Source organism: Lonchura striata, chromosome 31, assembly GCF_050655825.1.
Source record: "Lonchura striata isolate lonStrDom1 chromosome 31, ASM5065582v1, whole genome shotgun sequence".
Taxonomy (NCBI): Eukaryota; Metazoa; Chordata; class Aves; order Passeriformes; family Estrildidae; genus Lonchura; species Lonchura striata.
In genome coordinates this window covers 8,983,378-9,000,170 of record NC_140733.1, presented here as the reverse complement: position 1 = coordinate 9,000,170, position 16,793 = coordinate 8,983,378, and the positions used below count along the sequence as shown (strand labels likewise).

Here is a 16,793-nt window from a genome sequence, read left to right as displayed (position 1 = left end):
ATTTCCCCCCCGATGTCATTTTTTCCCAAAAAACCCCACGCACTCCATTTTTTGCCGTTTTTATTACGAAAAATGAGCCGTTTTGGTGTCGTTTTGCTCTTTCCCGGATAAGACACAACCGTGAAGCTTCGCCGAGGGGACTTTGGGGTGAATCTCCCTGGTTTTGGGACATTTCCACGTCCCCACCCCCAGCAGGGCATGAAAACGGGGAAAAAATCCCATTTTGACCCAAAACGCCGTCGATTCCCCCCAAAATCGTGCTCAGGACAGGGAGGAGAGAAACCACCGGGATGAGGCCTCGGATCCGGAATTTTGGGGGGGATTTCAGGGATTTGGGTCAATTTGGAGCCCTCTGGGGCCATTCTTCAGTCATTTTTGGGGTTATTTTGGCCAATTTTGGGGTATTGCAGTCATTTTGGGGTCATTTCCAAGACTTTTTGGGGCCATTTTGGTCAATTTTTAGTTTTATTTCGGAATCTTTTGGGTTTTAAAAATATTTTTGGGGGGTGCATCATCACTTTGGGATTATTTGGTTATTTTAGGGCTATTTGAGTCATTTTGGGGTTATTTGGGTCAGGTTTGGGGCTGTTTGAGTCACTTGGAGGTTATTTTGGGGTATTTTAGTGCTTTTAGGGCTGTTTTTGTCCTTTTTTTTTGGTTATCAGAATAATTTTGGACGACTTCAGTCATTTTGGGGTTATTTCAGTAATTTTGGGGTTATTCTGGGGGCTATTTGGGGTGGTTTCATCATTTCAGTGAGTTTGGAGCTGCTTTGGTCATTTTGGTGCTATTTTGGTTAAACTTTGGGCTGTTTCAGGGATTTTGGTCATTTTCGGGGTTGTTTTGCCCATTTTTGGGGCTATTTTGGCCGTTTTTGGGGCCCATCCCAGCGGGTCCTCTCGGGGGTCCGGGGGGGAGTTGGGGGTGCAGGGGGGAGGGGCAGTCGGAGGTAGGTGCTTTAAAGTCCATTTATTTTTGTTTTTTTTTTTAGAAAAACAGGCACATTCAGTCCACGGGAGCCGGGGAGGGGAAAATTTGGGATTTGGGGGGATTGGGGGAATTTTGGGGGGGTTCCCACAGCCCCAAACACCTCCCCTCCCCCCCAGCGGCGTTTTGGGGCCAAAAGGGGCTTTTTCCCCCCAAAAAAATCCAACCTCAACCCCCCCCACCCCCAACCCCAAACCAGCCCTGGGGGGGGGGTGGGAGCCAGGGGAAAACCCCAAAATTGGGGGGTTTTGCCCCATTTTGTGTCAGCAGGGGAGGGGTGGGGGGGAATCCCCAAATCCAGGAATTCTGCCCCATTTTGAGGTGGGGGAGGGGTAAGGCCTCGTGGGGGTGGGGGAGGGGCCGGGAGCATCCTTTGGGGGGGGATAAAAATGGGGGGAAAATGAATAAAAATCAAAGTGGGAAAAATCCCTCAAAAATGAAAAAAAAAAAAAAAATTCCCAAAATAGCTCCGGAATTCCCAAAAAGAAAAAAGGGGGAAAAGGGGAAGCCAGGAGGGGGAAGGGGGTGAGTTTTGGGGTGAAATCCTGGGAATTGGGGAGGAGGAAGGGATGAAAGTCACCCCAAAAATGTCACCCTGGATGGGGGGGGTGTCACCCCAAAAAATGTCAGGAGGGGAAAAAATCGGGGAAAAAAGGAGCCAAAATTGGGAAAAGGGAGGAAAAAAAGAGGTGGAATGAAGGGAAGGGTTAAAACAAAAAAAAAAAAGGATGAAAAAATGTGAAAAAAAGAAGGGGAAAAGGGGAAACAGAGGGGGGAAAAGGGGATGGGAGGGAAAAAAAGAAAAATAAAAAAAAGGGGGAAAAAAGAGGGGAAAAAACCGGGGAAAAAAGGAAAAAGGAGCCAAAAGGAAGAGGAAATGAAAGGCCCCAAAGGCGAGGGGGGAGGATGAGGAGGGGATGGGGAGGATGAGGAAGGGCGGGGGAGGATGAGGAAGGGCAAGGTGAGGATGAGGAGGGCAAGGTGAGGATGAGGAAGGGCAAGGTGAGGATGAGGAGGATGAGGAGGGCAAGGTGAGGATGAGGAAGGGCAAGGTGAGGATGAGGAGGGCAAGGTGAGGATGAGGAGGGCCGGGGGAGGATGAGGAGGGGCTGGGGAGGATGAGGAAGGGCAAGGTGAGGATGAGGAAGGGCAAGGTGAGGATGAGGAGGACAAGGTGAGGATGAGGAAGGGCAAGGTGAGGATGAGGAAGGGCAAGGTGAGGATGAGGAGGGCAAGGTGAGGATGAGGAAGGGCAAGGTGAGGATGAGGAGGGCAAGGTGAGGATGAGGAAGGGCAAGGTGAGGATGAGGAGGGCAAGGTGAGGATGAGGAGGCCGTGGGCACGGGAGGAAGAGCGGATCAGGAGCTGTTCTGGTTCTGGTAGATCGACGCCTTCTCCTTGAGCAGGTCCAGGCAGAGGTGGCAGCTCCAGCTCCCTGCGGAACGGAGCAGCCTTCGGCCTCGGCCCCCCTCCTCCCCAGGGGCCACTAACCAGCCAGTTAACCGGCCAGTTAACCCATCACCCAGTTAACCCATCACCCAGTTAACCCATCACCCAGTTAACCCATCACCCAGTTAACCAGTGAGGGCGGGAGGGAGAGGGAGAAGCAGAAAGGAGGAAGAGGAAGGAGGAGGAGGAGGGAAAGGAGAGGAGGAGGAAGGAAGAGACCAAAGAAAGGGGAGGGAGGAAGAGGAGGAGGAAGAGGAGGAGGAAGAGGAGGAGGAAGAGGAGGAGGAGGAAAAGAGGAAGAGAAAAGGAAGGGAGGGAGAGGATGGACAGAAGGAGGAAGAGGAAGAGGAGGGAGAAGGAGAAGAAAGGAAGGAGGAGGAAAAGGAGAATGAAGGAAGAGGAAGAAGAGGAGGAAGAGGAGGAAGAGGAAGAAGAGGAGGAAGAGGAGGAAAAAGAGGAGGAAGAGGAGGAAGAGGAGGAAGAGGAGGAAGAGGAGGAGGATTTGGGACAATAAAAGCCCTCCCCACATCCCAGGGGGAAGCCCAGGGAGAACCCGGGGGGATGGGGGATCCCAGGGGAGGTTTTGGGGTGGAATCCCAGGGGATCAGGATCCCAGGGGATGATCTGGGATGGGATCCCGGGGATCAGGATCCCAGGGAAGGATTTGGGATGGGATCCCGGGGATCAGGATCCCAGGGAAGGATTTGGGATGGGATCCCGGGGATCAGGATCCCAGGGAAGGATTTGGGACAGGATCCAGGGGATCGGGATCCCAGGGGATGATCTGGGACAGGATCCCAGGGAAGGATCTGGGAGGGCATCCCAGGGGAGGTTTTGGGAGGGGATCAGGATCCCAGGGGAGGATTTGGGGTGGAATCCCAGGGGATCAGGATCCCAGGGAAGGATTTGGGGTGGGATCCCGGGATCAGCCCCCGGGGCCGGACTCACCCTCGGGGGGCTCGGACATGGGTGGGGTCAGGCAGTACATGTGGTACCCGCGGTCGCAGTCGTCGCAGAACAGCAGCTGGTCCTGGCCCGGGGACACCCCATCATCCCACGGCCCAAATTCCCCCTTTTCCCCCCAAAAATCCTCCCCCACAGCTCCCTAAAGGATTCCCATCATCCCACGGCCCAAATTCCCCCTTTTCCCCCCAAAAAATCCTCCCCCACAGCTCCCTAAAGGATTCCCATCATCCCACGGCCCAAATTCCCCCTTTTCCCCCCAAAAAATCCTCCCCCACAGCTCCCTAAAGGATTCCCATCATCCCACGGCCCAAATTCCCCCTTTTCCCCCCAAAAAATCCTCCCCCACAGCTCCCTAAAGGATTCCCATCATCCCACTGCCCAAATTCCCCCTTTTCCCCCCAAAAATCCTCCCCCGCAGCTCCCTAAAGGATTCCCATCATCCCACAGCCCAAATTCCCCCTTTTCCCCCAAAAATCCTCCCCCACAGCTCCCTAAAGGATTTTCCCCACCCCAACACTGTCCTCCCCCGTATCCAGAAAGTTCTGCAAAGGCAGAAGTTTCCTGCAGGAAGATTCCCAGGGATGATGAAAAGCCCAGGATTTCTCCCAGAATGGCTCTGGGATCCTGCAGATTACCAAAATCCATTTTTTTTCCCCCAAAAAAGCCTTTCCTGGGTCACATGGACTCCTAAACCCCAAGGATTTCCCCCACTAAAGAGCCTCCAATGGGAATTTCGGGCCATTCCCAGACGGTCTGGGGGCATTCCCGGGTTCCAGGTGAGTTCTGGGGCATTCCCAGATAATTCTGGATATTCCCAGGAGATTTTGGGGCACTTTTAGGTGGATTTTTTTGGCACTCCCAGGTGATTTTTGGCATTCCCAGGTGATTTTTGGCGCTCCCAGGTGCTTTGGGCCATTCCCAGGTGACTTTGGGCTATTCCCAGGTGTTTTTTTGGCACTCCCAGGTGACTTTGGGGCATTCCCTGGTGATGATTTTTGGGCACCCCAGGAGATTCTGGGCACCCCAGGAGATTTTGGGCACCCCAGGAGATTCTGGGCACCCCAGGAGATTCTGGGCACCCCAGATTTTGGGCACCCCAGGAGATTCTGGGCACCCACGTCGTTCTCGGAGGTGCCGCAGATGTTGCAGCACTTGCACTCGATGCACTGCCAGCGGTACGTCTTCACCGCCGCCATCATCACCGGCGTGAACTGCAGGCACGACGGGTGACCTGGGGACACGGGGACACGGCAGGGACACGTCAGGGACACGGCAAGGACATGGCAGGGACACGGGGACACGGCAGGGACACGGCAAGGACATGGCAGGGACACGGCAGGGACACGGCAGGGACATGGGGATGTCAGGGACACAGCAGGGACATGTCAGGGACATGTCAGGGACACGGCAGGGACACGGGGACACGTCAGGGACACGTCAGGGACATGGCAGGGACACAGCAGGGACACAGCAGGACCAATCCGGAAGGAAACCCTCAGATCTCCGATCCCAAAGATCTTCCCCAACCCCAATCCAGGAGGAAACCCTCGGATCCCGATCCCAAACATCCCCCAGCCCCATCCCTGATCCCAAACATCCCCCCAGCCCCATCTGGGCCCCAATCCAGGAGGAGGAAACCCTCGGATCCCCGATCCCGAACGTCCCCCCAGCCCCATCCTGATCCCGAACGTCCCCCAGCCCCATCCTGATCCCGAACGTCCCCCAGCCCCATCTGGGCCCCGATCCAGGGGAAACCCTCGGATCCCGATCCCAAACATCCCCCAGCCCCATCCCTGATCCCAAACGTTCCCCCAGCCCCATCCCTGATCCCGAACGTCCCCCAGCCCCATCTGGGCCCCGATCCAGGGGGAAACCCTCAGATCCCGAACGTCCCCCAGCCGTGCCCACCGGAGCGGCCGCAGTCGGAGCAGGACACGAGCTCCTCGGGCTGTCCCGTCTTCTTGTTGATCTTGGAGTCCCCCAGGCAGAAGTCGCAGTAATTGTTGGGAAGCGCCACTCCGTCGGGACCCTTCTTGGCTGGAAAAGGGAATCGCTGGGGATCAGGGCCGGGAATTGCCCACTTCTCCCCGGGTGCTCTGGGGTTCTCCCCTCACATTTCTGCTCCTCGGAGCGCTGGGACACCGGCGTGGGCGGCTGCGAGTCGTCCTTGTCGTCGCCCTCCTCCTCGGCCAGGTGGGAGTGGGCGTAGTGGTAGCTGAGCCCCGGGCGGTTCTTGTAGCGCTTCCCGCAGACTGCCGGGGAAATCCGGGAAAAACCCCGGGAAATCCGGGAAAAACCCCGGGAAATCCGGGAAAAACCCCGGGAGAGCCCGGTTAGGGGCGGCCAGGGGAGGGAAATCCCAAATCCTGAACCCTCCTGGCCGATCCCAGCGCCGGGCTGGGAGAGGAAAGAGGCTGGAACTGGGTGAAAGCACCCGGAATTGCTAAGGAATGGAATTCCAGGTGAATTCCCTGGGATCCCAAAGGAATTGCAGGTGAATTCCCCAAGAGATCCCGAAGGAATTGCAGGTGAATTCCCCAGGAGATCCAGAAGGAATTCCAGGTGAACACCCTGGGATCCCAAAGGAATTGCAGGTGAACACCCTGGGATCCCAAAGGAATTGCAGGTGAACGCCCTGGGATCCCAAAGGAATTGCAGGTGAACACCCTGGGATCCCAAAGGAATTCCAGGTGAATTCCCTGGGATCCCAAAGGAATTCCAGGTGAATTCCCCAGGAGATCCCGAAGGAATTCCAGGTGAATTCCCCAGGAGATCCAGAAGGAATTCCAGGTGAATTCCCCAGGAGATCCAGAAGGAATTCCACGTAAATTCCCCAGGATCAATCCAATGGCAAAATCCTCATTGGGAATGTGTCGTGGAGAGGAAATTCCCACCCCAAAAATTCCCATCCTTAGGTTAAAAACCGAGGGAAGGGGGAATTTGGGAATTCTGGGGTTCCAAGGAAGGATTTGGCAGTGGCCATGGATCCATCCCAGCTCCTTGGAACTCCAAAATCCATCGCTCTTCCTGTTCCCCACCCCGGAATTTGGGAGATTTCTGCCTGGATCCAGCTCCTCGTGGATCAGGGATCAGCTCCAGGTCCCCAGCGCTCCTTTTCCAGGGATTTTTGGGTTTTTCCTTATCCAAGGACACCCCAAAATCCCTTTCCAGCCCCGTTTTGGTGTGGGAAGGACGAGCCTGAGGAATTGGGATAAAATCCCAAAAAAGCAGCACCGGAGCGGGAATTCCAGGGCTCGATGCAGATGTTTCCCAAGTTTCCCCTGCATTTTTCCAAAAACTGGGAATGAGCTGCTTTGGGATGAGATTTCCTGATTTCGGAGCTTTTCCAGAACACCACGGGAGTTTCTGGATCCGCTTCCACCTCAGGATCTCCCCAGACCGTGGAAAAATCAGGAAAAAAACCAGCTGGATCGGGGAAAATGGGAGCTGAACTTCCAGAGGGAGGCTGGCTCCTGCAGCCACGCTGGATATTTTGGGATGAAAACCACGGGAATCGCCCCGGGATCGGTGGGCTTCCAGGGGAAAACGGGATTGGAGCAGCAGCGAGCAAGAGGCAGCAATCCCAACGTGATTCCCAGGAAATTCCCGCTTCCCTCCCGATCCACGGGGCTCCAAAGTCACCTTTGCTCCCCCCAAAACCTCCAGGACAATCTCCAGACTCCACTCTGGAATTCTCCTCCCAAGGGGAGGAAGAGGAGCCTCAGGAACATCCCGGGAATATCCCAAATCCCCCTCCCCACCTGCGGCCCATCCCCGTTTTTTGGGGCTTTTTGGAGGCAAAATTCCGCGGATTCGGAGCGGGAAAACAACGGGGGGGCTTTGGAGGCAGCGGCACATCCCGGGATTTGGGATTGGGGTGGGAACTCTGGGATTGGGGTGGGAACTCTGGGATTGGGGTGGGAACTCGGGGATTTGGGTGGGAACTCTGGGATTGGGGTGGGAACTCTGGGATTGGGGTGGGAACTCTGGGATTGGGGTGCAAATTCTGGGATTTGGGTGGGAACTCCAAGATTTGGGTGCAAACTCTGGGATCTGGGTGCAAACTCCAGTATTTTGGGTGCAAACTCCAAGATTTGGGTGCAAACTCCGGGATTTTGGTACAAACTCCGGGATTTGGGTGCAAACTCCAGTATTTTGGGTGCAAACTCCAAGATTTGGGTGCAAACTCCAGGATTTGGGTACAAACTCCGGGATTTTGGGTACAAACTCCGGGATTTGGGTGCAAACTCCGGGATTTGGGTACAAACTCCGGGATTTTGGGTACAAACTCCAAGATTTGGGTGCAAACTCCAGGATTTTGGCTGCAAACTCTGGGATTTTGGGTGCAAACTCCAGGATTTTGGCTGCAAACTCCGGGATTTGGGTACAAACTCCGGGATTTGGGTGCAAACTCCGGGATTTGGGTGCAAACTCCGGGATTTGGGTGCAAACTCCGGGATTTTGGGTGCAAACTCCAGGATTCTGGGTACAAACTCCAAGATTTGGGTGCAAACTCCGGGATTTTGGGTACAAACTCCGGGATTTGGGTGCAAACTCCGGGATTTGGGCGGAACTCCGTGTTTTTCCCATTGCTGGCTCCGCAGGGGGGTTAATCTTTGTTTTCCCGGCCCCGTTCCCTGCTGGAAAAGGGTCAGGGGGCCCGAGCGGGGCCGGCGCTGACGTCGCTCCCGTGGCCTTTGGCTTCTCCCTCCCCTCCTCCTGCCCACCCCGGGGCTCCGCAGGGGGATTGGGGATTTTTTTTTTTTGGTTGTTTTGTTGGTTTTTTGGGGTTTTTTTTGGGTGGAAAAAAGGGGGAAAAAAAAGGAGGAAAAGCAGGAAAAACGAGCAGAGAGAGAGCGGAACTACCTCGGTCGGGAGGTTTCAAGGAATGCTTTTGTTTGTAACTGTCTGAAACACAGAAAGAGAAGTCGTGAGAGGACACGGACACACACGGAAAACCGGGAAAAAAGGGCAGGAAAAACACAACCTCAGGGAGCCAGGGGGAGAATTAGTGCTGGGAAGCGGCAGGACAGGAGGAAGAAGAGAGAAAAAGGAGCTGGCAAAGCCTCCCTCGCCTTCCCCATCCCGCTATCCCTGGATTCGTGGGCCGGGAGGGACAGAGCCCCCACTCCGAGGGTTTTGCTGGAATTCACAGCTCCCAGATCCTTAGGGAGGGCTGGGAAGGGCTCCCGGGGACTGGGATCCCACTGGAAAACCACTGGGATGAAGGGGAGGGGCCTTCCCGGCCTTTTGGGGGGTTGCTGGGGAAGTTCACCCTGGTTTTTGATCCTGCTTTTCATCCTGGCTGCAAGCTGCTCCGATCCTGGCTCGTATCCTGCTGCCTGCCAGTATTCCCGGTGGGAAAAGGCCCCGGGAGGAGGGTGGGAAGGGACTCGGGGCTGTCCCGGCACTCACTGTCACACGCGTAGGGCTTGTCCCGGTCCTCCAGGATGGCGGCGTCCAGCTTCTTGCGAGCCCCGCCCACGCCTTTTCCCTGCGGAAAAACCGGGATTTCGGGAAAAAACCGGGATGGGGAGCGGGGAAAGGAGCGACCCGACAGCGCCCCGCGGTGGGAACGGCCCGGAAGCGACCACAGATCCTTGGGAATTGGGGAAAAATCTCGGCGCGGAGCCCGGTTTTCCCGGCCGCGTCCCAGGAATGGCCTGGAATTACTGCCTGGAATTACTGCCCGGAATTACTGCCTGGAATTACTGCCTGGAATTACTGCCCGGAATTACTGCCTGGAATTACTGCCCGGAATTACTGCCTGGAATGGCCTCACCTTGGCCTTGCCCTTCCCTCTCCGCTTGGGCGTGTCCTCCTCGTAATCCTCATCGTCCAAATCGTCCAGGAAATCGTCGGGCTCCAGGATCCGCTGGGAACGAGCGGAGCAGAGGGGTCAGAGCAGGGAAAAATGGGGGAAAATAGGAAAAACCGGGAAAAATGGGGAAAAACAGGAAAAATGGGAAGGGATGCAGGAGGAGCCACAGCTGGATCCATCCCAGAGGAGGCACCAAAAGGTTTTTGTGAATGGAGAGGGAATTTCAGGTGTTTTATCCCCAAAAAAACATCCTGGAAGGGCCTGATTTGGTGGGAAAGCGCTTGGAGAAGGAATTAAGCGAAAAGGAAAAGGAAAAGGAAAAGGAAAAGGAAAAGGAAAAGGAAAAGGAAAAGGAAAAGGAAAAAAAGGAAAAGGAAAAGGAAAAGGAAAAGGAAAAGGAAAAGGAAAAGGAAAAGGAAAAGGAAAAGGAAAAGGAAAAGGAAAAAAAGGAAAAGGAAAAGGAAAAGGAAAAGGAAAAGGAAAAGGAAAAGGAAAAGAAAAAAAGGAAAAGGAAAGGGAAAGGGAAAAGGAAAAGGAAAAGGAAAAGGGAAAAAGGAAAAGAGAAAAAGGAAAAGGAGGCTGGGGAAAGATTTCCCGGCTAAAAAATCCTGTGGGAAAGCCCCAGGAAGGGAAAAATGCGGAATTCTGGGAAAATGACCCCAAAACTCCCCTCTCCCTGAATGACAGGATCAGAAAGTTCCCTGAATTTCTGGGCTGGAATTTCCCTCCCGTTGATTTTTGGGAGCAGAATCTTTTTTTTCCCAGAATTTTGGGACCAGCATCTTCCTTCTTCCCAAATTCCCAATTCCTGGTTGGAATTTCTGGTCCCCATCCCGGAATTCCTGGTCCCCATCCCAGAATTCCTGGTATCCTGAATTCCTAGATCCCATCCCGAATTCCCACTTTTCTGGTTGGAGTTCCTGATATCCTGAATTCCCATCCCAAATTCCCGGTATCCCGAATTCCTGGTTCCTGGCTGGAATTCCCAGTTCCCAGCTGGAATTCTTGCTATCCTGCCCGGAATTCCCGCATTCCCGTCCAGAATTCCCACATTCCCGTCTGGAATTCCTGCTATCCCAGTGGAATTCCCGCTATTACGGTCAGAATTCCCATTATCCCGCCTGGAATTCCCGTATTCCCGCCTGGAATTCCCACATTCCCAGCCAGAATTCCCGCTATCCCATCCGGAATTCCCGGAATTCCCGCATTCCCGCTCTCCGGAATTCCTGCATTCCCACTATCTGGAATTCCCGCCTTCCCACTATCCGGAATTCCTGCATTCCCGTCTGGAATTCCTGCATTCTCACTATCCAGAATTCCTGCTATCCTGCATTCCCGCTCTCCGTCATTCCCGCCTTCCCGTCTGGAATTCCCACATTCCCGTCTGGAATTCCTGCATTCCTGTCTGGAATTCCTGCATTCCTGCTCTTCGTCATTCCCGCTCCCCGTCATTCCCGCTCGCCATCATTCTCACTCCCCATCATTCCTGTCATTCCCATCATTCCCGCTCTCTGTCATTCCCGTCATTCCGTCATTCCCGTCATTCCCGTCATTCCCGTCATTCCCGTCATTCCCGCATTCCCGCTCTCCGTCATTCCCGTCATTCCCGTCATTCCCGTCATTCCCGCTCCCTGTCATCCCCGTCATTCCCGCATTCCCGCATTCCAGCTCTCCCGGGGCACCTTGCGGGCGCTCATTCCCGCTCCCTGTCATCCCCGTCATTCCCATCATTCCATCATTCCCGTATTCCCGCATTCCCGCATTCCCGCTCTCCCGGGGCACCTTGCGGGCGCGGCTGTTGGCGCCGGGGAAGTCGGCCAGGCCGTCGTCGTCGCCGCGCGGCTCCGGCAGCGCGCGCTTCTCGGGCGGCTCCGTGCGCAGCAGCGCCTCCAGGCTGCTGCCGTCCGCCGCCAGCAGCGCCTCCTTCTTCAGAGCCTGCTCCGCCTCTGGGAACCGGGGACGGGACACGGGGAACGGGAACAACGGGAACGGGGAAATGGGACACGGGGAACGGGGAACGGGGACAGCGGGGAAAACGGGGAACGGGGACAGCGGGGAACGGGGAACGGGAACGGGGAACGGGGAACGGGGAACGGGAACGGGGAACGGGGAACGGGAACGGGGAACGGGAACGGGAACGGGGAACGGGGAACGGGGACACGGGAACGGGGAACGGGGAACGGGGAACGGGGAACGGGACAGCGGGAAACGGGGAACGGGAAACAGGGAACGGGGAACGGGGAACGGGAACGGGGAACGGGGAACGGGGAACGGGGAACGGGGAACGGGGAACGGGGAACGGGGAACGGGAACGGAACGGAACGGAACGGAACGGAACGGAACGGAACGGAACGGAACGGAACGGAACGGAACGGAACGGAACGGAACGGAACGGAACGGAACGGAACGGAACGGAACGGAACGGAACGGAACGGAACGGAACGGAACGGAACGGAACGGAACGGAACGGAACGGAACGGAACGGAACGGAACGGAACGGAACGGAACGGAACGGAACGGAACGGAACGGAACGGAACGGAACGGAACGGAACGGAACGGAACGGAACGGAACGGAACGGAACGGAACGGAACGGGGAACGGGAACGGGGAACGGGGAACGGGGAACGGAACGGGGAACGGGGAACGGGAACGGGAAACGGGGAACGGGAACGGGAACAGGGAACGGGAATGGGGAACGGGGACAACGGGGAAAACGGGGAACGGGGAACGGGGAACGGGAAACGGGAAACGGGGAACAGGAACGGGAACGGGGAACGGGGAACGGGGAACGGGGAACGGGAATGGGGAACGGGGAAGGGGGAACGGGGAACGGGGAACAGGAACGGGAATGGGGAACGGGGAAGGGGGAACGGGGAAGGGGGAACGGGGAACGGGGAACGGGGAACGGGGAACGGGGAACGGGAACGGGGAACGGGGAACGGGGAACGGGAACGGGGAACGGGGAACGGGGAACGGGGAACGGGAACGGGGAACGGGGAACGGGAACGGGGAACGGGAACGGGAACGGGGAACGGGGAACGGGAACGGGGAACGGGACAGCGGGAAACGGGGAACGGGGAACGGGGAACGGGGAACGGGAAACGGGAAACGGGGAATGGGGAACGGGACACGGGAAACGGGGAACGGGGACAGCGGGGAAACGGGAAACAGGAAACGGGAACAGCGGGGAAAACGGGGAAAAGGGAACAACGGGGACAACGGGAACAACGGGAACAACGGGAACAACGGGTAAAACGGGGAAACGGGAACAACGGGGAAAACGGGAACAACGGGGAAAACGGGGAAACGGGAACAACGGGGAAAACGGGAACAACGGGGGGGAAACGGGGAAAACGGGGGGGAAACGGGAACAATGGGAAACGGGAACAATGGGGAAAACAGGAACAACGGGAAACGGGAACAACGGGGAAAACAGGAAGAACGGGGAAACGGGAGGGAAACGGGCAAAAAGGGGGGGAACGAGAAAAACGGAGGGGAAACAGGAAAAACAGAGGGAGAACGGGAAAAACGGGGTAAAAATGGGAAAAACAAGGGGGAAAATGGGGAAACAGGAAAAACGAGGGGGAAAATGGGAGATAGATGGGGTAAAAATGGGGTAGAAAATGGAGGATAAATGGGGGTAAAAATGGGAAAAATGGGGGGGGAAATGGGGAAAAAACAGAGAAAAATAGAGAAAAATGGTGAAAAACTGGGAAAAAGGAGGGTGGGTGAGGGATGCTGGCGGATCCGGGGTGGAATTCCCAGGGATCCAGCAGGAATTCAGGGAATTACCGGGTTTGATGGAAGGGAAGGAGAGGCGGGGGTCCTCCGGGGGGTGGGCGCGGCGTTTCTTGCGCCAGCGCCGCGCCGGGTACGAGTAGAGCTGCCCGGCCGCCAAACCTGCGGAGAAATCATTTCCCAATTGTTCCCCATCATTTCCCAATTGTTCCCCATCATTTCCCAATTGTTCCCCATCATTTCCCAATTGTTCCCCATCATTTTCCTGCTGTTCCCCATCATTTCCCAATTGTTCCCCATCATTTTCCTGTTGTTCCCCTTCATTTCCCCATTATTCCCCATCATTTCCCAATTGTTCCCCATCATTTCCCCATTATTCCCCATCATTTCCCCATTATTCCCCATCATTTCCCCACTGTTCCCCATCATTTTCCTGCTGTTCCCCATCACTTCCCCTTTGTGTCCCCATCATTTCCCCATAATTTCCCTGTTGTTTCCCCATCATTTCACCATTGTTCCCCATCATTTCCTCATTGTTCTCTATCATTTCCCTGCCATTTCCCATCACTTCCCCGCTGTTCCCCATCACTTCCCCACTGTTTCCCATCACTTCCCCACTGTTTCCCATCACTTCCCTGCTGTTTCCCATCACTTCCCCACTGTTTCCCATCACTTCCCCACCATTCTCCCATCACTTCCCCGCCGTTTCCCATCACCGTTTCCCATCACTTCCCCACTGTTCCCCATCACTTCCCCGCCATTTCCCGTCACTGTTTCCCATCACTTCCCCTCCGTTTCCCATCACTTCCCCGCCGTTCCCCATCACTGTTTCCCATCACTTCCCCTCCGTTTCCCATCACTTCCCCACCATTCTCCCATCACTTCCCCGCCGTTTCCCATCACCGTTTCCCATCACTTCCCCTCCGTTTCCCATCACTTCCCCGCCGTTCCCCATCACTGTTTCCCATCACTTCCCCTCTGTTTCCCATCACTTCCCCACCATTCTCCCATCACTTCCCCACTGTTCCCCATCACTTCCCCACTGTTTCCCATCACTTCCCCACTGTTTCCCATCACTTCCCCACTGTTTCCCATCACCGTTTCCCATCACTTCCCCGCCATTTCCCATCACCGTTTCCCATCACCGTTTCCCCGCCGTTTCCCCGCCGTTTCCCCGCCGTACCGGGCCCGCGGTGCCGTTTCTCCATCCAGATGTAGCAGTTGCTCTGGGCCACGCCGGTCTGCGAGTCCAGGAAGGGCAGGCGCACGCTGCGCTCGGCGCAGAGCCGCGCGTTGTAGCTGTGGCACTGCTCCATGGCGTCCCGGTAGTACTGCTCGCCCAGCCTGCAACGGCACCGCGGCACGGCGGCGTTGGCGCCGGGAACGGCGGGATGGGCGCCGGGAATGGCGGGATGGGCGCCGGGAACGGCGGGATGGGCGCTGGGAACGGCGGGATGGGCACAGGGAACGGCGGGATTGGTGGTGGGAATGGCAGGGATGGGCACGGGGAATGGCAGGGATGGGCAAAGGGAATGGCAGGGATCAGTGCTGAGAGTGCCGGGATTGGCACCGGGAACGCCAGGATGGGCATGGGGAATGGCAGGATGGGCACTGGGAATGGCAGGGATCAGTGCTGGGAGTGTTTGGATCGGCACCGGGAATGCCGGGACTGGCACAGGGAATGGCAGGGATTGGTGGTGGGAATGGCAGGGATGGGCAAAGGGAATGGCAGGGATCAGTGCTGAGAGTGCCAGGATCGCCACCGGGAACGCCGGGACTGGCACAGGGAATGGCAGGGATGGGCACGGGGAATGCCAGGATGGGCACGGGGAATGCTGGGATGGGCACGGGGAATGACGGGATGGGCACTGGGAATGGCAGGGATCAGTGCTGGGAGTGCCGGGATCGCCACCGGGAACGCCGGGACTGGCACAGGGAATGGCAGGGATGGGCACAGGGAATGGCACAGGGAATGGGAGGGATTGGCAAAGGCAATGGCACAGGGATTGGTAGGGATCAGTGCTGGGAACGCCGGGATCGGCACCGGGAAAGGCAGCATGGGCACGGGGAAGGGCGCAGGGAATGGGACGGGGAATGGCAGGGATGGGTACAGGGAATGGCGCAGGGAATGGGAAGGATTGGCACAAGGAATGGCAGGGATTGGCACCGGGATTGGCAGGGACGGGTACAGGGAATGGGGAACCTCTCAGGCATGTCAGGGATACCAGGGGAGTGGCAGGGATACAAACGGAGAGACTCGGGGATAAAATCCTGGAGAATATCAGGGATAAACCTAGAAACCCTCAGGGACAAAATCCTGGAGAATATCAGGAATAAACGTGGAAATCCTCCGGAATAAAGTTTCCAATTTCCCATTCCTTGGCTTCTTCAGGACACTCTCACAGGGGCGGGAAGAGATGGAGCCAAGGGATGGACAGGAAAACACAGGGATTTACAGGAAATACAGGGATTTACAGGAAATACAGGGATTTAAAGGTAAATACAGCAATACACAGGGAAATACAGGGATTTAGAGAGCAATACAGGGAATTAGAAGGAAGCACAGGAATATACAGGGAAATGCAGGGATTTCGAGGGAGATACAGGGATTTTGAGGGAAATACAAGGATTTCGAGGGAAGTACAGGGAAGCTCCCCCCAGCTCGGCCTCCACAGGACCCTCTGGCAGGGATGCACAGGGAAGCAGTGCAGGAATAAGCAGGAAGGTACAGGGACATTCAGGGATATTCAGGGATATTCGGGGATACTGAAGGAGGCACAGGGACTCTCCAGGGATGCACAGGGAAGCAGTGCAGGAAAAAGCAGGAAGGTACAGGGACATTCAGGGATATTCAGGGATATTCGGGGATACTGAAGGAGGCACAGGGACTCTCCAGGGATGCACAGGGAAGCAGTGCAGGAAAAAGCAGGAAGGTACAGGGATATTCAGGGATATTGGGGGATATTGAAGGAGGCACAGGGACTCTCCAGGGATGCGCTGGGAAGCAGTGCAGGAATAAGCAGGAAGGTACAGGGACATTCAGGGATATTCAGGGATATTCAGGGATATTGAAGGAGGCACAGGGACTCTCCAGGGATGCGCTGGGATGACTCCCCCGTCCTTGGCCTCTCCAGGACGCTCGCAGACGGAGTTTAGGGCCACACGAGGGAGCACAGGGAAGCACAGGGATACGATCCAGGAATTTTACAGGGGCGAACCCCCGCCTTTGCCCTCTCCAGGACCCCCTCAGGGCCAGACCTGCGGGACCCCCCCGGCCCCTCGGGACCCTCGCAGGCTCTGCTCTCCCCTCACACCTCTGCGGCCCTCCCGGTGCCGGGGGAGGAGGATTTTGGGGTGTCCTCAACGCCCCCCTCAGCAAAGTTCACGGCGAACAATGCGCGCGTGTCGCTTCCTCCCCACCCCCCTGCCCGCCCGCTTGGTCCCGTCCGGCGCGCGCGGGGCCAAGGGGGGGCCCCGCTTCCCGCGCCCGGCCGGGCCGCACCATTCCCGCGCCGCGGGGGGGGGAGACCGGCGGTGTGCGGGGAGGGGGGGGAGCCGCACTCACAGCTTGACCACATTCTGAACCACCGCCGCCATCTTGGCTCCGCCGCCGGGGCGCCGCGGGGCGCGTGCGCGGAGGGAGGGGCGGGAGGGCGGGGAGGGGGATGATGGAGGAGGAGGAGGAGGAGGAGGAGGAAGGAGAGGGATGGAGGGAGGAGGAGGAGGAGCGGGGAGAGGGAGGGTGGGGAAAGGGGAGGCGGAGGGAGGGAGAGGGAGGGCCGGGGGAGGGGAGCGCGGAGTCCTCCCGGCCGCTGGGGGGCGCTGTGCGCC

General features: G+C 56.9%; 1 protein-coding gene across 5 annotated transcripts; it reads right to left on the bottom strand.

The window, feature by feature from the left end:
* Nucleotides 1-43: 43 nt before the first annotated feature.
* LOC146764900 (zinc finger protein ubi-d4-like) lies at nt 44-16,688 on the bottom strand. Of its 5 annotated transcripts, XR_014950580.1 has the most exons (14): nt 16,528-16,688; nt 14,146-14,306; nt 13,017-13,124; nt 11,006-11,169; nt 9,185-9,277; nt 8,818-8,896; nt 8,269-8,310; nt 5,517-5,654; nt 5,311-5,439; nt 4,521-4,633; nt 3,385-3,466; nt 2,306-2,422; nt 2,142-2,203; nt 44-2,018 (listed from the first exon to the last, which is right to left on the bottom strand). XR_014950580.1 is itself a non-coding variant. In XM_085563928.1 (12 exons), the coding sequence occupies exons 1-12, from the start codon at nt 16,557-16,559 to the stop codon at nt 2,346-2,348; spliced, it is 1,218 nt and encodes a 405-aa protein (XP_085420054.1). In that variant the 5' UTR covers nt 16,560-16,687; the 3' UTR covers nt 2,319-2,345. The 5 variants fall into 5 exon arrangements, 2 of the variants coding, with proteins under 2 accessions (XP_085420054.1, XP_085420055.1); XR_014950579.1 differs by lacking the exon at nt 2,142-2,203 and having other exon boundaries at nt 44-2,059; nt 2,286-2,422; XR_014950578.1 differs by lacking the exon at nt 2,142-2,203 and having other exon boundaries at nt 2,286-2,422.
* Nucleotides 16,689-16,793: the final 105 nt, after the last annotated feature.